The following is a 26,565-nucleotide window of genomic DNA, read 5'->3' as shown; positions in this document are numbered from 1 at the left end:
TAATTCATCATTGGATGTAAAAAAAGAAAGACACTTTGGGATGTCATCATCATCATCATAGGCGGTCTCTCGATCGAGGATGACTTGCTTCCACGAGTTCACTGATGTTTCAATGAAGGACACGATGTTCCAGTCCTGAACTCCAATTGAGGGGGTGGAAGATGCCTGTGCGTGGATTTTTTTAATGTGTGGTGACCGTTGCACACCAGCCACCACACGGGCTTGACAGAGCTAGGCCTTTATCCAGTGGCAAGGGTTAACCAAGACGACTGGAGACCTGCTCTGCTGCACGGACCTAGTGCGCACACATATCGCAGTGTAGCCTGGCCCATGCTGCCCCTGGGCCCTCGGCTCTTCTGGGCCCCGTACCCTCATTCGCTGCACCTTCACCCACAATGTTCCAGGGCCCGGCGCTCCAGCACTATTTATAGCCTCGGCCCGCAGTGGTGTTCTCACACAGGTCGGGGCGGCTCACGATGGCCGTGAAAGGCACTATATAAATGCAAGTCTTTCTTTCAGGGTGATGAAAACCCAATCATCATTTAACAATTGACCCATGCATTTTTAGGTTTTTTTTTTGCTTTCCTCCAGAGGGAAGGGGGTGCTTGGATTCGGCTGGGTACCATTTGGTTGATGCCCAAGACTGCTCTCTTGGCACTGCAGCTGCTGCGATACTGATCGGTACAGGTTCCGGGGCAGCACCCTGGCCAATCAGGTGTGTCGGATCTGGGGCGGGTTCTCCATTCATCAACCCGCTCCTCATCGGAATGACGCAGCGACGCGGGCGGTGCGTGGTGACGCAGGGCGCGCGGATGGCAACGGGCAAACAGAGCGCGCGGGGGAGGCGATGGAGTGGCCGGAGAGCGGGCCTGAGGTAAACACTGGAGGGAGGGGAGGGGAGGGGAGAGGGGAGAGAGCGGGCCTGAGGTAAACACTGGGGGGGAGGGGAGAGAGAGAGAGCGACCCTGAGGTAAACACTGGAGGGGAGAGAGAGAGCGGGCCTGAGGTAAACACTGGGGGGGAAGGGGAGAGAGAGAGCGGGCCTGAGGTAAACACTGGAGTGGAGGGGAGAGAGAGAGAGAGAGCGACCCTGAGGTAAACACTGGAGGGGAGAGAGAGAGCGGGCCTGAGGTAAACACTGGAGGGGAGAGAGAGAGCGGGCCTGAGGTAAACACTGGAGGGGAGGGGAGAGAGCGGGCCTGAGGTAAACACTGGAAGGGAGAGAGAGAGAGCGGGCCTGAGGTAAACACTGGAGGGGAGTGGAGAGAGAGAGCCTGAGGTAAACACTGGAGGGGAGAGAGTGAGAGCGGGCCTGAGGTACACAATGGAGGGGAGGGGAGTGGAGAGAGAGAGCCTGAGGTAAACACTGGAGGGGAGGGAGAGCGGGCCTGAGGTAAACATTGGAGGGAGGGGAGAGAGAGAGCGGGCCTGGGGTAAATACTGGAGGGAGGGGAGGGAGAGAGCGGGCCTGGGGTAAATACTGGAGGGAGGGGAGGGAGAGAGCGGGCCTGGGGTAAATACTGGAGGGAGGGGAGGGAGAGAGCGGGCCTGGGGTAAATACTGGAGGGAGGGGAGGGAGAGAGCGGGCCTGGGGTAAATACTGGAGGGAGGGGAGGGAGAGAGCGGGCCTGAGGTAAATACTGGAGGGGAGGGGAGAGAGGGAGCGGGCCTGAGGTAAATACTGGAGGGAGGGGAGGGAGAGAGCGGGCCTGGGGTAAATACTGGAGGGAGGGGAGGGAGAGAGCGGGCCTGAGGTAAATACTGGCGGGGAGGGGAGAGAGAGAAAGCGGGCCTGAGGTAAACACTGGGCCTGAGGCAAACCCTGGGGAGAGCGGGCCTGAAGTTGATTCCTGAGATGAAAGGGTTGTCTCATGAAGAAAGGTTGAACAGGTTGGGCCTATACTCATTTGAGTTTAGAAGAATGAGAGGTGATCTTATTGAAACGTCTGCGGGGGCTTGACAAGGTAGATGCAGAGAAGCTGTTTCCCCTCGTAGGGGAATCTAGAACTAGGGGGCATAGTTTCAGAATAAGGGGTCGCATATTTAAAATGGAGATGAGGAATTTATTGAATGATCTTCTTGAATGGCGGAGCAGGCTGGAGGGGCCAGATGGCCTACTCCAGCTCCTATTTCTTATGCTCTTGTGAGGTAAACTCGGGGGGGAGGGAATTATTCGTTCCAGGATTTGGGTGTCGATGGCAAAGTCATCATTTATTGCCTAATCCTAATAGTCCTTGAGAAGATGGTGGTGTGCTGCTTTCTTGAGCTGCTGCAGTCCATGTGGTGAAGGTACTCTCACAGTGCTGTTAAGGAGGGAGTACAGGATTTTGACCCAGCGGTGATATATTTCCAAGTCAGGATGGTGTGTAATTTGGAGGGGAACTTGCAGGCGATAGTGATCCCATGCGTCTGCTGCCCTGGTCCTTCTAGGTGGTAGAGGACGTGAGTTTGGAAGATGCCGTCGAAGAAGCCTTGGCAAGTTGCTGCAGTGCATCTTGTAGATGGTACACACGGTACGCCGGTGGTGGAGGGTGTGAATGTTGAAGGTGGTGGACGGAGTGCAAGTCAAGCGATCTGCTTTGTTCTGGATGGTGTCAAGCTTCCTGAGTGTTGTTGGAGCTGCACTCATCCAGACAAGTGGAGTGTATTCCATCATACTCATGACTTGAGCCTTGTAGATAGTGGAAAGCCCTGGACAACGTGGATCACTTTCCGTACCTCGGGAGCCTCTTGTCAACAAGGGCAGACAACGACGACGAGATTCAACACTGCCTCCAGTGCAGCCTTCGGCCGCCTGAGGAAAAGTGTTCGAAGATCAGGCACTCTAATCTGCCATCAAGCTCATGGTCTACAGGGCTGTAATGATATTCGCCCTCCTGTATGGCTCAGAGACATGGACCATATACAGTAGACACCTCAAATCACTGGAGAAATACCATTAACGATGTCTCCACAAGATCCAGCAAATCCCCTGGGAGGACAGACACACCGACGTTAGCGTCCTCGACCAGGCCAACATCCCCAGCAACGAAGCACTGACCACACTCAACCAGCTCAGCTGGGCGGGCCACATTGTTCGCATGCCTGACACAAGATCCCCAAAGCAAGTGCTCTACTCGGAACTTCTGCACAGCAAGCGAGCCCAAGGTGGGCAGAGGAAACGTTTCAAGGACATGCTCAAAGCCTCCTGGCCAAGTGGAGGAAGTGCATCCGGGAGGGCGCTGAGCACCTCAAGTTTCATCGCCAAGAGCATGTAGAAACCAAGCGCAGGCAGCGGAAGGAGCTTGCGGAAAACCAGTCCCATCCACCCTTTCCTTCAACGACTGTCTGTCCCACCTATGACACAGACAGTAATTCCTGTATTGGACTGTTCAGTCACCTAAGAACAAGTCTTCCTCGATTTCGAGGGACTGCCAATGTTGATGATGACTCCTGACTTGTGCCTTGTAGATGGTGGAAAGGCTTTGGGGAGTCAGGAAGCGAGACACTCGCTGCAGAATACCTCGCCTGACCTGCTCTTATTGCCACAGTATTTATGTGGCTGGCCCAGTTAAGTTTCTGGTCAATGGCAACCCCCAGGATGATGTCGGTGGTATTCGCATCAAATGTCATGGCGTGGTAGTTAGATTCTCTCTTGTTCAAGATAGTCATTGCCAGCCACTTAGCAGCCCAAGCCCATTAATTCTACAGGAACCAATTTGATAAGAAAAATCTCGTGTGATTCTTATTTATTTAGTCAAGTGCAGTAAAAAAAAAATTTTTAAGAATATTTGTGGGAGAGTTATGCATGCCATGCGACCTGCTCCTTCATGCCCTTTATATAGCCCTTTATATAAAGACTTCTGCTTTAGTATGCTCTGTCATGGAGTAGTTGGATGTGTGATTACCCAAATGGATTTGTGATCTTGGATGTTACTAACTTAAGATGTGGTTATGACAACATGAAGAATGGGGAAATAACATTTAGTAAACCATTTTGAGCTGCTGTTGTACAGTACAATTCTTCATAGACAAGTTTCACAATGTTTGGCATTGTTTCAAGTGTACCCAGTAGAGAATTTTCAGAATATACTTGCCGCTGCTGCTCGAAAATAGCCTGAGAAGTGAAGGGAGTTTTCTTGGTTTGAGTTAATTAAAATTTTTGTATTCTGGCATTGATGCTAAAATATTTTTACCCTTTTCCAAGCAAAGAAAAATCTTGAGTCTGGAAAGGGTGTTGCACATGAGCACTGGCAAACAGTCATTTTTGTTCACAAGGGAGATTAGGAGAAATGCATGATGTAGCAATGCAAAATACTGCAGGTGCTAGATAATTTATTTTGTAATTTTTTTTTCAAATTTACAAAATTGAATGCCATTTTTACTATGTATCTGATTAATATGCCACAGTCTTGATACTTTGTTTTGCAACTTGATTGTGTCTTTAATATCCTGAAACATCCAAAACCTCTGCAAAAGCATATGTAAGTGAAAAGAGTTAGGAAAGGTGATTAAAGTCGAGGGAAGTTTTGAGAATGCTTTTGATTTGATGAGAAATGTATCAAGACTTTAGGAAGAGAATTTCAAAATGGTGGGCCATGATAGCGGCACAGTTACTCTGTTGGAGAGTTCCATAGGAATTCATTCTGTTCGTCATTCTCAACCCTTACTTAGGAATGTGGGAAAAGGAGTATGCCATTTAGCTCCTTAAGCCCGTTCCGCCATTCAGTGAGATCATGGCTGATCTGTGACCTAACTCCATATATCCGCATTTGCGCCATATCCCTTAATACCTTTGGTTAACAAAAAGCTATCCGTTTCAGATTTAAAACTAACAATTGACGTAGCATCAATTGCTATTTGCAGAAGAGAGTTCCAAACTTCTACCACCCTTTCCATGTAGAAGTGTTTCCTAATTTCACTCCTGAAGGGTCTGGATCTAATGTTTAGATATGTCCTATAGTCCTGGAATCTACTTCAATCAAAACATGATTTAGTTGAAAGCAATATTCCTTGTAAGCTGCGCCTTGTTCTGCATGGCCCATTTCTTTTACTGCGCAGTCCTTTTAAGTTTCTGCGCATGGTGTGTACTTACAATGGAAAAGCCAGTGAGCATCCTGCGCGGGACCCTTTCCCATTGCTATGCGGAGAGATCATTGATGGCAAGATGTGGCAGACTTAATAGCATCAAGTATTAGTTTATAGGCTTAGAATGTGCCCTACTTATCTTGAGTGCATGTAGATGAAAACCGACAGCTCATCATCCAAGCTGGATCAGATGGATTTGAATGACATACAAATCTAGACTTAAAAAGTGAGACCACCTGATTGGGAGGCCAACGTTGTTGTGATGGCCCAGATCTGAGGAATGGATCCATTTCGCTATTGGCTGAATTCTTGAGTTTATACCTATGGTAAAGCATGTAAGCTACGATTCAATTAAACAAGTGCAGGCTATCTAAATCCCATTATTGTTTCAGTAGCTATTCCGTTGGAATATGTTTATCATTTGCAATCGTCAAACTAGAGCTTATGTTTTTGTAGCAATGGACTACATTGGTAGTCGAATGGTAGGTTTGTACCTGTTTTTTGTGTTTAGTTCCTGACTTTCGATATGCAGCTGGGGTGGTGGGGGGGGGAAGATGGGAGAAAGAGATGATGAGTATTCCTATAAGGAGGTGAAATAGGAGGAAGAATTAGTTGAACTGTTGTGCACTTTTTAGACTGGCTACTGGACTAATCCTGAGAAGCAGCTGTCTGCCTCTCAGTTGGATATAATGCATGAATTAGGCAAAGGAGACTTTTTCCTACAAAACAATATAGCATCCAACCATATCAGATTATTTCACTGTAACTGTGAAATCACTTTTTAACCTGTCACTTCACTGTCTCATTTAGCAGAATTTAACTGCTATGTTTCATCCATAGTGTCAACTCAACTGTCCTCATGGGCACCATGGACCACATAAACATCAAGAATCTCATGGCCACCATGAACAGCAGAAGAATCCAAGTCAAGCCACGAGCCCTGCTGGACATCACAGTGACCTTGCTTTCATGGAAGACTATAGCAACTGGGATATTGTAAAAGCCACACAGTAAGTTCAGTTTGAGTGATAGTATTGCCCAGCAGGTAAACCATCAATTCATGTGGTTGTGTGGGTTGCAGTGAATCTTGTAAATGGTACACACAGTGCGCTGGTGGTGGAGGGAGTGAATGTTGAAGGTGGTGGATGTGGTGCTAATCAAGCGGGCTGCTTTGTCCTGGATGGTGTTGAGCTCCTTGAGTGTTGGAGCTGCACTCATCTTGCTCTTCTTGCCACAGTATTTATGTGGCTGGTCCAGTTAAGTTTCTGGTCAATGGTGACCCCAGGATGTAGATAGTAGGGGATTCTGCAATTGTAATGCCATTGAATATCAAAGGATGGTGGTTAGACGCTCTCGCTTGTTGGAGATGGCCATTGCCTGCCACTTGTGTGGTGCGACTGTTACTTGCCACTTATCAGTCTAAACCTGAATGTCATTCAGGTCTTACTGCAAGTGGGCATGGAAGACATTCACTGTCTGAGGAGGTGCGAATGTTACTGAACATTGTGGAATCATCAGCGAACATCCACACTTCTGACCTTATGATGGGCGGAAGGTCATTGATGAAGCAGCTGAAGAAGTTTGGGCCACGACACTGCCCTGAGAACAGTGATGTCCTGGGGCTGGGATGATTGACCTGCAACAGCCACAACTATCTTCCTTTGTGCTAGGTATGACTCCAGTCAGTGGAGAGTTTTTCCCCCTGATTTCCACACTGGTTCAAATGCTGCCTTGATGTCAAGGGTTGTCACTCTCACCTCTGAAATTATACTCTTTTGTCCATGTTTGGACCAAGGCTCTAATGAGGTCTGGAGCCGAGTGGTCCTGGCAGAACCCAAACTGCGCATCGGTGAGCAAGTGCCGCTTGATAGCACTGTCAACGACACCTTACATCACTTTGCTGATGATTGTAAGTAGACTGATGGGGTGGTAATTGGCTGGATTGAATTTGTTCTGCTTTTTGTGGACAGGACATGGGTAGATGCCAGATGCTGTACTAGTTTAGCTTGGCTAGAGGCACGGCTAATTCTGGAGCGCAAGTTTTCAGCACGACAGCCGGGATGTTATCGGGGCCCATAGCCTTTGCTGTATCCAGTACTTCCTTTTCTCCTTGTGAATTATTTTGCATGTCTTTACACATGTAGGCATGGAGCACCAAATGTGGAGGTTCCTCGTATATTTCATCTCCTTCATGTACTGGATCAAGGCTGGAAACTGAATAATTGAATAACTGACTTGCAGTAATATGGGAAAGAACCAGTTACAGTGAGGCTATGAATGATCCGAGAAACCATCGAACATATTCAGTATAAAAGCGTCCTCACTGTTATGAACCTCTGCAAACAGAAAGCTTCAGGGCAGATACTTTAGAAGATTATCAAATAATATCCACGTGAGCTTAAGATGAAATAAAAATATTTAAAATTTCTATCATATTAATGTGGCAGTACTTGTTGATGCAGGGATAGATACAGAGACAGAAAGTGAAAGGCAAGTCTGGGCATGAAGGAATACCACTTTAGGGAGAGTGCAATATAAGGTACTGTGGTGCTTTTTAAAAAAAATGACCAAAAGGAGGCAGAAAGGACTTTCCGGCACACACACATTGGACATGTAAAAATAGCTTACAAAAGCAAAATACTACGGATGCTGGAAATCTGATATCAAAATAGAAATAAAACACGAGATGTAGCACCTGCCCTTTTACCTCCTCCCTTCCCATTGTTCATGGTCCCAAACATTTCTTCCAGGTGAAACAGCGGTTTACTTGTACTACTTTCAATTTAGTATACTGGATTTTTTAATCTCTTGCATTTGGAGACAAATGGTCCAATATGTTCCCTAAACAGTCAAGTCCAACCATAATAGTATAATCTATCCGTTTGTGTTGTGCTACAGAAAACAGTGGGATCATGAGAGGGCTTGTTCTCTCCTCTCTCACCCCTTCAACAGAAGTTAGCACAATCTCTGAGATTGCTGAAGAATGGGTTGCATTGAACTGCAATCTTTTTTTCCTGTTTTGTTAACTTTTGAAACTGTCTAGAACTAACACTTTTGAAATGGTATGGCAATAGGCTCTATTATTTAAATTGGTACCTCATCACCACCTTCAGGCAGTGTTCGAAGAGTATTCACTTTTAATTCCCTGCCTTGGGTAACCCATAAGGTAAAGGTCCATGGATGGCAGCAACACTCCAGTATCCTGTTTCTGATTGGTAGGTGAATTCAGTCAATATTATGGTATTCCCATTGTAGATGCAATCTAAATGAGAATCTTATCAAGTACTTTATGGCGACTTGAGAAAAGCTACACATGCAAAGAACTAAAAACAGAAAATGCTGGAAATTTCAGCGGGTCAGGCAGCATCTGTGGAGAGAAAAGCAGGGTTAACATTCCAGGTTGATGATCCTTCGTCAGAACTGTCAAATGTTCGAAAAGAACAAATTCATAAGCACTGAAAGGGGGAGGGGAAGAAAGAACAAAAGGGAAGGTCTGTGATAGGAGAGATTAGAGCGACAATAGGGATGATGTGCCAAATTGAAATGGTAATGGCAGAAGTTTGATCAAGGTTAGTCTAGATAGGGTGTGAATGGCGGAATAATGACCAACTGCCATTGGAGACAAAGAAAAAAAACATAAGATCGGGGGGGAGGAGAGAGACAGACAAAAATAGGCAGAGATTATCTGAAATTGTTGAATTCGATGTTGAGTCCAGAAGGCTGTAAAGTGCCTAAACGAAAGATGAGGTGCTGTTCCTCGAGCTTGCATTGCGCTTCATTGGAACAGTGTAGGAGGCCAAGGACAGAGATGTGGGAGTAGAGCGGGAAATTAAAGTAACAGGCGACCGGAAGCTCAGGGTCACGCTTATGGACTGAACGGAGGTGTTCCAAAAATTCTGCGTTGGGTCTCCCCAGAGGACTGGTTGACCATTTACCAGTGCCATCAATTGGGGCATACTGTGATCCCATGCTAAGTGTGGAACCATGCTAATTGGTGATTCGGCGCTCCTAGCGTTTGCAGGGAGTGCAGCTCAGGAATATATTTGCGTGAACAGTGAATTTCAGCATGCTTTTCCTGAGAAATCACAGTACAAAGTCACCATAAAGTGGTAATGTATTAATATTTCTAGTTGCATAACTCTCGAGTTGTTTAAAAAATGTGTTTTATTTTTTTGGAAAGAAGGCTTGGCTCCTGTAACCAAATGAAAAGAACAGTATTGAAGCAGCTCATATTAAATTAATTAGATTTTGTGGGAGTAGGAAGTTGTTGTCAATTCCTGTGTCACTAAAGATGTTCTCCATAAAATATGCCTATGTAAATTTTTATAGAATGTTTAGCCATTAATTCTACCCCACAGTCCCCAGCCCTTCCACTGTCAAAAATGTTTGAAACACCTGGCAGTTACTTCCCTTTCAGTTTGACTTACAGGAAGCAATTTAAAGATGTTGAGAAATTATCCAATTACCCATTCTGAGTTTTGTGTTTCTGTAAGATGGAGATAGTGGTGATGAAACAGAATTAGCCACCTTGTACCACATCCAGACAGATTCACTAACTGTTTTGAGGTAGAGACTTCATTAACACAAAACTTAAGAACTGGGCATCATAGTTCACTTTCATTTCTAGACCCTGGGTTCATCTGCAGCTCAGAGAAAATGAAAGTTTCCTCTCTGTTGCCTGTAAGGTTTCTACATGAAATGAGTGAACGATCTCAACCCAGTTCCAGGTGGTTTTGTTGCAAACATGTTCCATTCTGTAGCACCGATCTCCATCGCCACCACAAAATTCATTTAAATTGGAGGCGGGAGAGGGTACAGAAGGGGAACTAGGTGGGGCAGTGGATTAGCTATTTGTCTTTGACCTTTGGTACCCTTTTTCAAATCCAGTCCACACTGACAGAATGAAAGTCACCTTTGCTTGCTTGAAGGCTCCGATATAAATTAACTTGGGCAATCTCAATTGGGAATGGGCCTACAGCACAGATCTGTTCCAAATTCATCACATATTGACATTCTCACTCAAACGGCCATAGGGCTGCTGGTATGATTTTTAAATTCTCATCCTTGCGTTAAATCCCTTCATGGTTTCGACACTCCTTATCTCTAGCTTCCGTCAGCCATACAAACCTCCGAACTCTCCATTCACCTCACATGGCATTTTGAACATCCAACTCTGCCTTCAGCCAACCATTGACAACTGCCTTTCAGGTATTTTGGCTCCACAATCTGTATTTCCCTCCCTAACCTGTCCACCTCCCTCTCGAAGATCCTCCTTTCAGATGTATCGGTAAACCGAGGCCCCATCTGTGCTCTCAGGTGGACGTAAAAGATCCCATGGCACTATTTCAAAGAAGAGCAGGGGAGTTATCCTCAATCAACATCACTAAAACTGGTCATTATCACATTGCTGTTTGTGGGAGCTTGTTGTGCACAAATTGACTGCCGTGTTTGCTATATTACATAGAAAATAGGTGCAGGAGTAGGCCATTCGGCCCTTCGAGCCTGCACCGCCATTCAATAAGATCATGGCTGATCATTCCCTCAGTACCCCTTTCCTGCTTTCTCTCCATACCCTTGATCCCTTTAGCCGTAAGGGCCATATCTAACTCTCTCTTGAATATATCCAATGAACTGGCATTAGCAACTCTCTGCGGTAGGGAATTCCACAGGTTAACAACTCTCTGAGTGAAGAAGTTTCTCTTCATCTCAGTCCTAAATGGCCTACCCCTTATTCTAAGACTATGTCCCCTGGTTCAGGACTTCCCCAACATCGGGAACATTCTTCCCGCATCTAACCTGTCCAGTCCCGTCAGAATCTTATACGTTTCTATGAGATCCCCTCTCATCCTTCTAAACTCCAGTGAATAAAGGCCCAGTTGATCCAGTCTCTACTCATGACAGTCCAGCCATCCCTGGAATCAGTCTGGTGAACCTTCGCTGCACTCCCTCAATAGCAAGAACGTTCCTCCTCAGATTAGGAAACCAAAACTGCACACAATATTCCAGGTGAGGCCTCACTAAGGCCCTGTACAACTGCAGTAAGATCTCCCTGCTCCTATATTCAAATCCCCAGGCTATGAAGGCCAACATACCATTTGCCTTCTTCACCGCCTGCTGTACCTGCATGCCAAATTTCAATGACTGATGAACCATGACACCCAGGTCTCGTTGCACCTCCCTTTTTCCTAATCTGCCGCCATTCAGATAATATTCTGCCTTCGTGATTTTGCCCCCAAAATGGATAACCTCACATTTATCCACATTATACTGCATCTGCCTTGCATTTGCCCACTCACCTAACCTGTCCAAGTCACCCTGCAGCCTCTTGGTCTCCTCCTCACCGCTCACACCGCCACCCAGTTTAGTGTCATCTGCAAACTTGGAGATATTACACTCAATTCCATTGATCTAAATCGGTAAAATATATTGTAAAGAGCTGGGGTCCCAGCACTGAGCCCTGCGGCACTCCACTAGTCACTGCCTGCCATTCTGAAAAGGACCCGTTTATCCCGACTCTCTGCTTCCTGTCTGCCAACCAGTTCTCTATCCACGTCAGTACATTATCCCCAATACCATGCGCTTTGATTTTGCAATCTCTTGAGCGGGACCTTGTCAAAAGCCTTTTGAAAGTCCTAATACACCACATCCACTGGTTCTCCCTTGTCCACTCTGTTAGTTACAGCCTCAAAAAATTCCAGAAGATTCGTCAAGCATGATTTCCCTTTCATAAATCCATGCTGACTTGGACTGATCCTGTCACTGCTTTCCAAATGCGCTGCTATTTCGTCCTTAATGATTGATTCCAACATTTTCCCCACTACTGATGTCAGGCTAACCGGTATATAATTACCCGTTTTCTCTCCCTCCTTTTTTAAAAAGTAGTGTTACATTAGCTACCCTGCCGTCCATAGGAACTGATCCAGAGTCGATAGACTGTTGGAAAATGACCACCAATGCATCCACTATTTCTAGGGCCACTTCCTAAAGTATTCTGGGATGCAGACTATCAGGCCCCGGGGATTTATCGGCCTTCAACCCTATCAATTTCCCTAACACAATTTCCCGCCTAATAATGATGTCCTTCAGTTCCTCCTTCTCACTAGACCCATTGACCCCTAGTACATTCGGAAGGTTATTTGTGTTTTCCTTCGTGGAGACAGAACCGAAGTATTTGTTCAATTGGTCTGCCATTTCTTTGTTCCCCATTCTAAATTCACCTGAATCCAACTGCAAGGGATCTACGTTTTGTCTTCACTAATCTTTTTCTCTTCACATATTTATAGAAGCTTTTGCAGTCAGTTTTTATGTTCCCTGCAAGCTTCCTCTCGTACTCTTATTTTCCCCCTCTTAATTAAACCCTTTGTCCTCCTCTGTTCAATTCTAAATTTCTCCCAGTCCTCAGGTTTGTTGCTTTTTTTAGCCAATTTATACGCCTCTTGGTTTTAACACTATCCTTAATTTCGCTTGTTAGCCACGGTTGAGCCACCTTCCCCGTTTTATTTTTACTCCAGACAGGGATGTACAATTGCTGAAGTTCATCCATGTGATCTTTAAATGTTTGCCATTGCTTATCCACCGTCGACCCTTTGTCAGTCTATTCTAGCCAATTCACGCCTTATACCGTTGAAGTTACCTATCCTTAAGTTCAGGATCCTAGTTTCTGAATTAACTGTGTCACTCTCCATCTTAATAAAGAATTCAACCATTTATGGTCATTCTTCCCCAAGAAGCCTCGCATAACAAGATTGCTAATTAGTCCCTTCTCGTTAGACATCACCCAGTCTAGGATGGCCAGCTCTCTAGTTGGTTCCTCGACATATTGGTCTAGAAAACCATCCCTAATACACTCTAGGAAATCCTCTTCCACTGCATTGTTACCAATTGATATGTAGATTAAAGTCGCCCATGATAACTGCTGTACCTTTATTGCACACATCCCTTATTTCTTGTTTGATGCTGTCCCCAACCTCACTACTACTGTTTTTTGGTCTGTACACAACTGCCCCGAGCGTTTTCTGCCCTTTGGTATTCCGCGGCTCCACCCATACATCATCCAGGCTAATGTCCCTCCTTACTATTGCGTTAATTTCCTCTTTAACCAGCAACGCCACCCCGCCTCCTTTTCCTCTCTGCCTATCCTTCCTAAATGTTGAATACACCTGGATGTTGAGTTCCCAGCCTTGGTCACCCTGGAGCCATGTCTCCGTGATGCCAATTACATCATATCCATTAACTGCTGTCTGCGCAGTTAATTCGTCCACCTTATTCCGAATACTCCTCGCATTGAGGCACAGAGCCTTCAGGCTTGTCTTTTTAACACACTTTGCCGCTTTACAATTTTGCTGTAATGTGGCCCTTTTTGTTTTTTGCCTTGGGTTTCTCTAACCTCCACTTTTACTATTCTCCTTTCTATCTTTTGCTCCTGTCTCCATTTTATTTCCCTGTCTCCCTGCCGTGTTAGTTTAACTCCTCCCCAATAGCACTAGCAAACACCCTGCCCCCCCCCCGCCCCCAGGACATTGGTTCTGGTCCTGCCCAGGTGTAGACCGTCCGGTTTGTACTGGTCCCATTTCCCCCAGAACCGGTTCCAATGTCCCAGGAATTTTAATCCTTCCCTTCTGCACCAACTTGTATATTACAACAACTTGTATTTATATAGCGCCTTTAACGTAGTAAAACATCCCAAGGCGCTTCACAGGAGTATTAGATAAAAATTTGACACTGAGCCGCATAAGTAGAAAATTAGCGCAGGTGACTTGGTCAAAGAGATGGGTTTTAAGGAGGAAAGAGAGGTTTAGGCAGGGAATTCCAGAGCTTGGGGCCTCGGCAACAGAAGGCACGGCCACCAATGGTTGAGCAATTATAATCAGGGATGCTCAAGAGGACAGAATTATAGGAGCACATAAATCTTGGGGATTGGGGTTTTGTCAGGGTGGAGGAGATTAGAGATAGGGAGGGCCGAGGCCATGGAGGGATTTGGAAATAAGGATGAAAATTTTGAAATCGAGGCGTTGCTTAACTGAAAGCCAGTGTAGGTCAGCGAGCACAGGGGTGATGGGTGAGTGGGACTTGGTGTGAGTTAGAACACGGGCAGCCGAGTTTTGGGTCACCTCTAGTTTACATAGGGTAGAATGTGGGAGGCCAGACAGGAGTGCATTGAATAGTCAAGTCTAGAGGTAACAAAGGCATGGATGAGGGCTTCAGCAGATGTGCTGAGACAAGGGCAGAGACGGTGACTACACTTCAAAAAGTACTTACTCGGCTGTAAAGCGCTTTGGGACATCCGGTGGTCGTGAAAGGTGCTGTATAAATGCAATTTTTTCTTTCTTTGCTTTCTTTCAAACCCCACCTCTTTGAGCAAGCTTTAAGTCACCCTACTTAATATCTCCTTTAGCTTTACACATATTTTCATCTGATATGTGTAGTGTGTTGGCATGTTTTTGTATGGTAGCAGTGCTATAATAGAAAATGGAAACATTAGACTGAGACAGGTCAGGGTGCTCTTCAGGTCAGGGCTGCAAACAGTTGGAATAGAGTGGAGTAAAGGAGCCCCTGGCTGTGTTAATTTGTAACTTGGGAATGCTTGATACTGACACCGAGGGCCTGAAATAAGAGTTCTAATTTCTCTCACTTTGACCACAAATATGTGAACAAAGAAATGAGCTGTGGAGAGTGAGAATGAGATTGTAATTCAACTTTGAAACTTGTCAGTATGATCTTTTGGATTCTTTATTGGAAAATCGCAACTAATCTTAGGTTTGTTATCTGTGCACATACTCAAAACTGTTGGGAGCTGTTGTCTTTTGGATGAGAAATTACACCATCTACTCTCTCAGGTGGACGTAAAAGATCCTATTGCACTATTTGAAGAAGAGCGGGGGAGTTCTCCCAGTGTTTTTGTCAATGTTTATCCCTCAACCAACATCACAAAAACATTTTACCTCGTCACTTATAACATTGGTGTTTGTGGGACCATGCTGTGCACAAATCGGCTGGTGTGTTTCCCAACATTACAATAATGCCCACACTTCAAAAATATTTCATTGACGGCAAAGCACAGTTTCATGCTTGCCAACAATTAAAGGTAAACTTGTCTGCTATTTGCAAGAAACTGACTCCATCACATTAGGTGTAGTCCATCTCTGTCTCCACTTTTTATTTTACAAATACTGCATTTTCTACTTTCAGATATGGAATAATTGATAGATGTAAAGAGCTAATAGAAGCTGGTTATGATGTCCGGCAGCCTGACAAAGAAAATGTGACATTGCTTCACTGGGCAGCCATCAATAACCGAACAGAGCTCGTCAAGTAAGTCCTGTCCGTTCTCCTTGTGGAAAGATTGTTTTTATTATCATTTTTGCACTACATTTAAGTTGTACATTATCCCAATACAAATATTTACGCTTTATGTTCACATTATATTAACTTCGCCAAAATGCATCCGCAGATACTATATTTCAAAAGGCGCCATTGTGGACCAACTGGGTGGAGATTTAAATTCAACGCCTCTTCACTGGGCTAGCAGGTAGAGTTGCAGAAATACTGAATACCTTAACATAAGTTTCAGAAATGTGTTGTGATGTAGCTCTCTAGCCATAAGTTCCAAATATACTTATGGAGGATGGGAAAGTCTGATGAGTGCAGTGTTTTCTGTGGAACATGTAACCTGGAACCTTTGTCAATCATTTTTCAACTCTGGCTAATTTCCAGGAATTGAAGTCATCCAACAAACCTTAGACAGTAAACTGTCTTAATTTGGGGAAAATCTCTTTAATATTTGAACGACAGATATTCAAAATAGTTTTTCAACTTAATCAACAGTACTTTAATTAAACTGAGTTACTTCAGATTCATCTTCGGAATTGGCAATTGAGATTGTACTTTTATTGGTAGCTGTTATTGGAGAACCACACAGACTATTCATTTTGTTACAAATGTTTGGTTACAATACATTTACACTATAGAAGGTTCAGAGTGTGCAGTGTAGCCTTGGTTGCTGACAACCCTGGGAATTGATTCTGGGACACTGGCAGTGTCTTGAAATTATTTTCTATTTTACCTTTGTGAAAAATGGAAAAATTTGTCTGTCCCTTTGTCACTTCAATAACTGAATGTTGCCACACAGGAATTCAGTTGATGTGAAGGTCCAGAAAGAACAAACCAAACTCAGACTTATATATTTTTTTAAATAGCTTTTTTGGAGGCAAGGTTAAGGAAATAAAAAGTGAGTTATCATCTCACTGGGGAGAGAAAAGCAAAAGACTTGACCTAACTCACACGGAAAGTTGGAAACTCGGTGCGTAAATTACAAAAGGAATTGCTGTACTCTGCTGCAATTCAAGCTGAAGCTAAACGGTACATTTAAATTCAAACCGTGGTGATAAAAGAAGAAAATGCAGAATGTGTCAGAGGCTCTTAAATAAATAAAGGGATGAAATTGACTTTTACCAAATAAACATAAAATACTTTGCAGTTTGTAGCTGACTGTAACTGTAGAGTTAGAAATTCTAACATAATAAGTTTCCCTATAATTACCAAATGGGATTTTTTTTTAACCATATAAGGAGTCCTCTTTATTTTATTTCAGGCAAGGCCACTTGTCGATGGTTGTGCTACTGATGAAATATGAAGCGGATCCCTCCCTGGTCGATAGGGAAGGATTCACTAGTCTTCACCTTGCAGTACAGTTTCAGCATATGCCTATCATAGCATACCTTGTAGCAAAAGGTCAGGTATGTTCAGCTTGTTTTTACTGGAGGGAGAAATGTTTCGAGTGTATTTGCACGTTCATAAATAAAATGTATGTTTTTGAAGACGTTCCTGCTGAAGTTAATGCTGAGGAGAAATTATGATGCAATACTCAGTGTTCAGTTAATCTATATGAAATTTGGTAAGTATGTCACCCACTCTATATTTGGGCATCACCGTTTTGTGACACTCGTAGCTGCGCATTTCTGCCATGAGATGAAGTTTCCCAAACTTCAGAAGCTGCAGATCTCCATACGTACAGCATCACTAATGTACTCTTGAGTGAAATGTGCTTTGTCCTGGCTTTCCACCCATTGATCATTTGCTTTGTGAGTGGGCACAAGAAGAGGATCTTATCCTTCCAGTAGTTAAGTCAAATTTAACTTCACCTAGTACACTCTGTTCAGGCTTGCACAGTCTCCCTCACCCTCCCTGTAAAAGAGGAGGGCCCCTTTGTGATATCTCAGCTGGATAGGACAGAGCCCATTTGAACCAGTCCTTGATTCCTCAAAATCAAACATTCATTTGTTTAGAATTGAGATGTTTTCTGTTATTTTAAGGATGTAGATGCAGCTGATGTGAATGGACAAACACCGTTAATGGTAGCAACATGCAAAATAATAGGGTAAGTGTAGTATGTTTGTCACATGGCTTTACACAGAAATAGTGCATCTTATTTAACCAGGTCTACAGGTGTGATGTTACAATCTGTTTTATCTAGGCCTGAACCTACCAGATTCCTTATCAAGTTAAATGCTTCAGTAAACGCTGTCGACAAAGTGCACAGAAACACACCACTACACTGGGCAGCAATGTCGGGAAATGTGGCAGCATTGAATGTGCTGCTCGATGCTGGAGCTAATGTTGATGTTAAAAATGCAATGGTAAGTGCCTAATGTCTGTCTTGTATGATTTTGCTTGAATATTTTAAGTTGGCTACACATCTGGTTGTGTTCTGCTTTTATGAAGTCTTTCAATGCCCTCCTTCAGGCTGGAATTGGTAGTAAAAGTTTGAACTAAACTGGGAAATGTAAGATATGCAGATCCACAGGGAACATATCGAGTAGAGTTGATTGTGTATGACAATTTTGGCTGATCTCAGCCAGAGCAACACTTGTGACATTGCAATTAGCTTTGAAAGCACAAAGATGGAGATGCACAAAATCAGATGGACTTCCCATTGGCCTCGGGTGACTTCTGCTGGAAATTGCTGATGTTTGAATATTTCAAAGACAGCATCAGGCTTGGCTGTGGCCCCCTCTGTGGTTAAACAGCTTCCTGATGTCCATTGTCTAGGCTCGCACGTGGTGAATGACCACTTTGGTGAGGTACCAGAAAGCTGTTTTGCAGTTGTACCCCAGCAGGAATTGGACCTTGGAACACAGCTTTTGTTACTGTCTGATTTGTGAAGATCTAATGCTACACTTTTTGGGTCTTTAAATTTATTCTCAGGATGTGGGAATCACTAGCAATGTTCCCTATAATTTCTTTTTGCGCCGCGCGGCCCATTTAAAATTTTGTACCTGTGCAAATTTTTCAATTTACAAGCCGGCTCACGGGCTGTGCGGGACCCCTAGAGCATTGCATGGCCACGCAGCTTAAAGGGAGCATTGGTCAATAGGAAAGCCAGCATTTTTTACCCATCCCTAGTTTCCCTGAGAAGGTGGTTGTGGGCCTACCCCTTGAAACGCTGGTAGTGGCTTTGATGCTATTGACTAACTTACTAGGACAATTTAGAGGGCAGTTACGGGTCAACCATGTTGGTGTGGGTACTATAAAATATAGGCCAGACCGGGTAAGGATGGAGAGCTGCTCTTCCCTAGTTGGGTTTTAAAGGCAATTGGACTGCTTCATGGTCACGCTAACTGACACCAGTCCTCTTATTTCAAATTTTAAAAAATTTGACATGGATTACTAGTCCAGCAACATTAGCAATACCGTTATCCCTATAAGATTGTAGTCCTTTATTCTGGAGATGACATAGTGACACATAATTTAGCAAATTACCACATTTTTGTGGGGGGATGGGAAAGCCGTACACTTTTTTTTTAATGGCGTGTTACCAATTTTCTCCCTTTTTTAGTTTCTCTCTGGCAATGTGCCTCTTGGAGCTAAGAGGACAAAGGGGAGATGGGTGGCCTTCTGGGGCAGTGCCACCGTTACTGGCCAAGGAGGAACACAGAACTCTCAAATTCCCTATGATTTATTTTAACAAACTCGTCACTTATTCATGGCTCAGGCCAGGAACTCAGCAATGTGGTCATTATGGGTAAGACCAACTTCCCATCACTTAAGTGCAGCCGCATGTAGGTGTACTGCTGGGCTTAAAGTTTCTGAAGTTCCAAAGATATTTCTTTGGTAATTTTGAAAAATTACAATTTTTAATGATCAGAAATACACTAAGGATGGTGGAACTAAAATTTGCTAAATTGTTTCCAGGGAGAGACTCCTCTGGGGCTGGCCCAGCAGAACCGAAACCCTTGGATAATCCGTTGCCTGCTTGATACAAATGTTGATCGAAGTAGAAGCCATCTTATGCTGAAAGTTCTCAAGAGTTTTGAAAAATACAAGGTAGATCACCAAATTTTTTTAAAGTGCTTAGATTTGATTTGTTTTTTTGATCGTAGATATGTAATGTACAGTCATGTTTTCTGGTGTGTTTCATGACTTGTAACACAATATTGAAGTGGAGCATGCAATGAAACAGATTTGGATTTTGATGAGATCCACAACACTGCTGCCCCATCTTATCCACCCCAGCTACTTCTACCCTTTACTTGTCTCTTGCTGCTGCTGATTCTTGCTGGGGTATTGACAGCTCTTCAGTAGCTTTACCAAGTATCTTCTTCCTATGAAAACTCAGTGCATGTTGGAGCACTAGTTGATACGTGAACATAATCGGCTATTGAGGGGTAAGACAAGAATTTTTCTTTAAGTGGTTTTCATTCTTGAAGTAACGTTCAATTATAAAAGCGCTTGTTTATATTCGTATAAGTGATCAACAAAAACATAATCTTTAATGTTATCTTTAAGACCATTTATTTTACTTTATAGAATCATATGATACAGTACAGAAGGAAGCAAGTCAGCCCATCGTGCATGTGCTGGCTTTTTGTAAGAGGTATTCAATTAGTCCCACTCCCCTCATAGAATCATAGAATGGTTACAGCACGGAGGAAGGCCATTTGGCCCGTCGAGCCCGTGCCGACTCTCAGCTAATCCCATTACCCTGCCCTTTCTTCGCAGCCCTGCAAATTATTTTCCTTCAGATACTTATCCAACTTCCTTTTGAAAGATTTTGGTTCCGGCCCTGTTGAGATGCAACCCGTCCAGCCTGTACAGCTCCCACCTCCCCCAGAACTGGTCCCAATGCCCCAAAAATCTAAAGCCCTCCCTCCTACACCATCTTCCAGCCATGCATTCATCTGCTCTATCCTCCTATTTCTATACTCACTTGCGTGTGGCACTGGGAATAATCCGGAGATTACTACCTCCTGAGGTCCTGCTTTTTAATCTCTTTCCTAGCTTGCTAAACTCTACCTGCAGGACCTCATCCCTGTGTCGTTGGTACCAATATGGACCACAACCTCTGGCTGTTCACTTTCCCTCCTCAGAATGTTCTGCAACCGCTCAGTGACATCCATGACCCTGGTACCAGGGAGGCAACATACCATCCTGGAATCACGTCTGTGGCCGCAGAAACGCCTATCTGCTCCCCTAACTATCAAATCCCCTACCACTATTGCTCTTCCACTCTTCCCCCCCCCCCCCCCCGTGCAGCTGAGCCACCCGGTGCTGCGGACTTGGCTCTGGCTGTACTCCCAGAGGAACCATCGCCCCCACCAGTACTCCGATCAGAATACTGGTTGGAGAGCGAGATGCACTTAGGGGACTCCTGCACTACCTGCCTGGTCCTCCTTTTCTGTCTGGTGGTCACCCATTCCCTCTCTGCCTGTGCACTCCTCGTCTGCAGGGTGACCACCTCCTGAAACGTGCTATTCACAAAGTTCTCAGCGTTGCGAATGCACCGCAGTGATGCCAGCTGCTGCTCAAGCTCTGAAACACAGGGCTTGAAGCTCCACCAGTTGACGACACTTCCTGCACACGTGGTTGTCCAGGACACGGGAAGCATCCTGGATTTCAGACATGGCACAGGATGTGCTCTCCACTGGACTGAGCTACCCTGCCATGCCTTTATTTATTCGATTAATAACTAACTTTACAGAAACTTAAGACTATATCTAATTCAAGTTATTAATATGATATATCATTAGTTATTAATTGAATAGTTTCAACAATTAATATAATTTAGTATTAACAGTTACTAATTTAATCTACTAAGAGTTACTAATCTCCAAGCTTCTGCTTTATTACTAACCAGCTATTTAACCCTGGCCCCTAACTTGAAGTTTAAAAAAAACCATGTGACCTTTACCAACCAATCAGTTACCAGATATCCTGTGACATCAGTCCTTTGTGTTTTTTTTCCTGAATTGCTGCTCAGCTCCCTTTATGCTGCCGCCACTCCAGCTCAGATCTGCACTCTTTCCTGGGCCTTCTCCGTCTCTCCCTTTATGCTGCTTCTGTTGCTGCCGCTCCCGTTCAGGTCCGCACTGATCTTTCCCCATAGCCCTGCAAACTTTCCCTCTTCAAGTATCTATCCAATTCCCTTTTGAAAGTTCTTATTGAATCTGCTTCCACCACTCTTTCAGGCAGCGCATTCCAGATTATTAAAAATTCATGACGTCTCTGGTTCCTTTGCCAATTACCTTAAATCTGTGTCCTCTGGTTTCCGACCCTTCTGCAATGGAAACAATTTTTTCTTATTTACACATCAAAATCCTTCATGATTTTGGACACCTCTCAAATATCCCCTTTGCCTTCTCTGCTTTAAGGAGAACCAGCCCAGTTCTCTGGTCTCCACATATCTGAAGTCTTTCATTCCTGGTACCATTCTAATAAATCTTATTGGCATCTTCTCCAAGGCCTTGACATCCTTCATAAAGTGTGGTGCCCAGAATTGGCCACAGTATTTCAGCTGGAGCCTAACTAATGTAGCATAACTCCTTTGTGTACTCTGTGCCTCTATTTATAAAACTTTGGATCCTGTATGCCTTTTTAGCAGCCTTCTCAACTTGTTCTGCAACCTTCAAAGATTTGTGCACATACACCCCAGGCCTCTCTGCTCTTGCACCCACTTTAAAATTGGACCATTTTGTTTATATTGTCCTCCTACCAAAATAAATCATTTCACATTTCTCGGCATTAAATTTCATCTGCCAAGTATCTGTCCACTTCACCAGTCTGTCTATGTCCTCCTGAAGTCTGTTACTATCCTCCTCACTGTTTACATTTGAGTTTCATGTCATCTGCAAACTTTGAAATGATGCCCTTTATGTCGAACTCCAGGTCATATAAAAAAAATAGAGCAGTGGTCCCAACACCGACCCCTGCAGTCCCTCCAGTCTGAAAATCTACCGATCACCACTACTCTCTGCTTTCTGTCCCTTAGCCAGTTTCGTGTCCACGGAGCCACTGACCCTTTAATCCCATGAGCTTCAATTTTGCTAACGAGTCTATTATGTGGCACTTTGTCAAAAGACTTTTGAAAGTCCATATACACAACATTAACTACACTACCCTCATCAACCCTCTACATTACTTCATCAATTCACTCAGTCAAGTTAGTCAAACATGATTTGACACAACAAATCTCTGCTGGCTTTCATTTATTAACCCATATTTTTCCAAATACCAATTCATTTTGTTCCAGATTAATGTGTCTCAAAGTTTCCCCACCACCAACATTGGAGTAACTGACCTGTAGTTGTCGGGTTTATCCCTCTCTCCTTTTTTTTAAACAGGGATGCAACATTTGCAGTCCTCTGGCACCACTCCCATATCTAAGGAGGATTGGAAGATTATGGCCAGAGTCACCGCGATTTCCTTCCTTACTGCCCTCAACAACCTAGGATGTATCCCATCTGGACAGGGTGACTTTTCTACTTTGAGCGCTGCCAACCTTTTAAGTACCTCTATATTTTTATCTTACCCAATTTCTCTACTACCGCCTCCTTTACATAAGAACATAAGAAATAGGAGCAGGAGTAGGCCATTTGACCCCTCGAGCCTGTTCCGCCATTTAATAAGATCGTATCTGATCATGGACTCAGCTCCACTTTCCTTCCCACTCCCCATAACCCTTTATTCCCTTATCACTCAAAAATCTGTATCTCCGCCTTAAATATATTCAATGACCCAGCCTCCAAAGCTCTCTGGGGCAGAGAATTCCATAGATTTACAAACCTGAGAGAAGAAATTTCTCCTCGTCTCAGTTTTAAATTGGCGGCCTCTTATTCTGAGACTGTGTCTCCTAGTTTTAGTTTCCCCTATGAATGGAAATATTCTCTCTGCATCCACCTTGTCGAGCCCCCTCATTATCTTGTATGTTTCGATAAGATCACCTCTCATTCTTCTGAACTCCAATGTGTATAGGCCCAACCTACTCAACCTATCTTCATAAATCAACCCCCTCATCTCCGGAATCAACCTAGTGAACCTTCTTTGAACAGCCTCCAATGCAAGTATATCTTTCCTTAAATACGGAGACCAAAACTGTACGCAGTACTCTAGGTGTGGCCTCACCAATACCCTGTACAGTTGTGGCAGTACATCTCTGCTTTTATACTCTATCCCCCTTGCAATAAAGGCCAACATTCCATTTGCCTTCCTGATTACTTGCTGTACGTGCATACTATTTGTGTTTCATGCACAAGGACCCCCAGGTCCCTCTGTACTGCAGCACATTGCAATTTTTCTCCATTTAAATTATAATTTGCTTTTTATTTCTTCTGCTGAAGTGGCTAACCTCACATTTTCCCACATTGTACTCCATCTGCCAAATCTTTGCCCACTCGCTTAACCTATATCACTTTGCAGATTTTTTGTGTCCTCCTCACAATTTTCTTTCCCACCCATTTTTGTATCATCAGCAAACTTGATTACATTACACTCGGTCCCTTCATCCAAATCATTAATATAGATTGTAAATAGTTGAGGCCCCAGCATCGATCCCTGCGGCACCCCAATAGTTACAGTTTGCCAACCGGAAAATTACACGTTTATCCCGACTCTCTATTAGTTAGCCAATCCTCTATCCATGCTAATATATTGCCTCCAATCCTGTGAACTTTTATCTTGTGCAGTAACATTTTATATGGCATCTTATTTGAATGCCTTCTGGAAATCCAAATACACCACATCCAGTGGTTTCTCCCTTATCCCACTCTGCTTGTTACATTCTCAAGAACTCCAGCCAATTTGTCAAACATGATTTCTCTTTCATAAAACCATGTTGACTCTGCTTGATTGAATTATGCTTTTCCAAATGTCCTGCTACTGCTTCCTTAATAATGGACTCCGGCATTTTTCCAATGACAGATGTTAGGCTTAACCGTTCTATAGTTTCCTGCTTTCTGTCTGCCTCCTTTTTTAAATAGAGGCGTTAAATTTGCGGTTTTCCAATCCACTGGGATCGCCCCAGAATCCAGGGAATGTTAGTCGATTACAACCAATGCATCCACTATCTCTGCAGCCACTTTTTTTGAGACATTGGCAATATCCTCTTTTCTCATGAAGACTAATGCCAAGTACTCATTTTGTATTCCAGTCATGTGCTCTGCCTCCGCATGAAGATCTTTTTGGTCCCTAATCGGCCCCACCCTTCCTTTGACTACACTTTTATTATTTATATGTTTATAAAAGACTTTTGGGTTCCCTTTTATGTTGGTCGCTAATCTATTCTTGTGCTCTCTCTTTGTCCCTCTTGTTTCCTTTTTCAGCTCTCCCTTTTTCAGTTCTCCTCGGTACTTTTTGTATTTGGCTTGGTTCTCTTCTGTATTATGAACTTGACATTTATCATGAGGCTTAATTTTCTGTTTCATTTTAATCTCTATCTTTTGTCATCTAGGGAGCTATAGCTTTTGATGCCACTTTGTGGCCCTTCGTGGAAATGTGTCTAGTCTGTGCCCGAACTAGCTCCTCTTTGAAGGCCTCCTCTTGCTTATTTACTGTTTTACACACCATTCTTTGATTCCAATCCACCTGGGCCAGATTGCTTTTTAACTCACAATTAGCTCTCCTCCAGCTGAGTATTTTCACATTTGATTTTTCCTCGTCTTTTTCCATAACTACTCCAAAAGTATTGATACTGTTTCCCAACTGTTCCCCAGCAACATGCTCCACTTGCTCAACTTCATTCATCAGACTAGATCCAGCACTGCTTCCTTCCTAGTTGGGCTGGAAACACATTGATCAAGAAAGTTCTCTTGTACATATTTTAGGAATTCCTCCCCCTCTTTTCATAACATAAGAAATAGGAGCAGGACAGGAGTAGGCCTGCTCCGCCCTTCAATATGATTATGGCTGATCCGATCATGGACTCGGGTCCATTTCCGTGCCTGCTCCTCATAACCCCTTATTCCCTTATCGGTTAAGAAACTGTCTATCTCTGTCTTAAATTTATTCAATGACCTAGCTTCCACAGCTCTCTGAGGCAGCGAATTCCACAGATTTACAACCCTCTGAGAGAAGAAATTCCTCCTCATCTCAGTTTTAAATGGGCGGCCCCTTATTCTAAGATTATGCCGTCTAGTTCTAGTCTCCCCCATCAGTGGAAACATCCTCTCTGCATCCACCTTGTCAAGCCCCCTCATAATTTTATACGTTTCAATAAGATCACCTCTCATTCTTCTAAATTCAAATGAGTAGAGGCCCAACCTACTCGAGCTTTCCTCATAAGTCAACCCCCTCATCTCTAAATCAACCTAGTGAACCTTCTCTGAACTGCCTCCAAAGCAAGTATATCCTTTCTTAAATATGGAAACCAAAACTGCACGCAGTATTCCAGGTGTGACCTCACCAATACCCTGTATAACTGTTGCAAGACTTCCCTGCTTTTATACTCCATCTTCTTTGCAGTAAAGCCCAAGATTCCATTGGCCTTCCTGATCATTTGCTGTACCTACACACCAACTAACCACTAGGTCCCGCTGTACTCCAGTACTTTGCAATTTTTCTCCATTTAAATAATAACTTGCTCTTAGATTTTTTTTTTCTGCCAAAGTGCATAACCTCACACTTTACAACATTATACTCCATCTGCCAAATTTTTGCCCACTCACTTAGCCTGTCTCTCCTTTTGCAGATTTTTTGTGTCCTCACACATTGCATTTCCTCCCATCTTTGTATTGTCAACAAAATTGGCTGCGTTATACTCGGTCCCGTCATGCAAGTCATTAATATAGATTGTAAATAGTTGGGGTCCCAGCACCGATCCCTGCAGCACCCCACTAGTTACTGGTTGCCAACCGGAAAATTACCCGTTTATCCTGACTCTCTGTTTTCTGTTAGTTAGCCAATCCTCTATCCATGCTAATATATTACCCCCAACCCCGTGAACTTTTATCTTGTGCAGTAACCTTTTATGTAACACCTTGTCAAATGCCTTCTGGAAGTTCAAATACACCACATCCACTGGTTCCACTTTATCCACCCTGTTCGTTACATTCTCAAAGAACTCCAGCAAATTTGTTAAATATGACTTCCCCTTCATAAATCCATGCTGAATTATGCTTTTCCAAATGTCCTGCTACCGCTTCTCTATTAATGGACTGTTTGACCTTCATACTGCTATTTTCCCAGTCTGTATTGGGATGTTCAAGGAAGAAAACCGAAGGTGACAAAAAT

The 26,565-nt window shown here is 43.8% G+C and overlaps 1 protein-coding gene across 3 annotated transcripts in view; it reads left to right on the top strand.

The window, feature by feature from the left end:
• Window positions 1–805: 805 nt before the first annotated feature.
• Window positions 806–26,565, top strand: part of zdhhc13 (zinc finger DHHC-type palmitoyltransferase 13) — a 63,597-nt gene continuing 37,837 nt past the window's right edge. For all 3 annotated transcript variants that reach the window (XM_070899740.1, XM_070899739.1, XM_070899738.1), the window contains exons 1-8: window positions 806–874; window positions 5,908–6,077; window positions 15,256–15,378; window positions 15,518–15,595; window positions 16,658–16,802; window positions 17,379–17,443; window positions 17,540–17,702; window positions 19,258–19,389. In XM_070899740.1, coding sequence (XP_070755841.1) covers window positions 848–874; window positions 5,908–6,077; window positions 15,256–15,378; window positions 15,518–15,595; window positions 16,658–16,802; window positions 17,379–17,443; window positions 17,540–17,702; window positions 19,258–19,389 — 903 coding nt within the window. In that variant the 5' untranslated portion in view covers window positions 806–847. The remainder of the gene's footprint in view (window positions 875–5,907; window positions 6,078–15,255; window positions 15,379–15,517; window positions 15,596–16,657; window positions 16,803–17,378; window positions 17,444–17,539; window positions 17,703–19,257; window positions 19,390–26,565) is intronic.

This window comes from Pristiophorus japonicus, chromosome 14 (assembly GCF_044704955.1).
Source record: "Pristiophorus japonicus isolate sPriJap1 chromosome 14, sPriJap1.hap1, whole genome shotgun sequence".
In the NCBI taxonomy this organism is placed as follows: domain Eukaryota; kingdom Metazoa; phylum Chordata; class Chondrichthyes; family Pristiophoridae; genus Pristiophorus; species Pristiophorus japonicus.
This window is presented reverse-complemented; position numbering and strand designations above follow the sequence as displayed.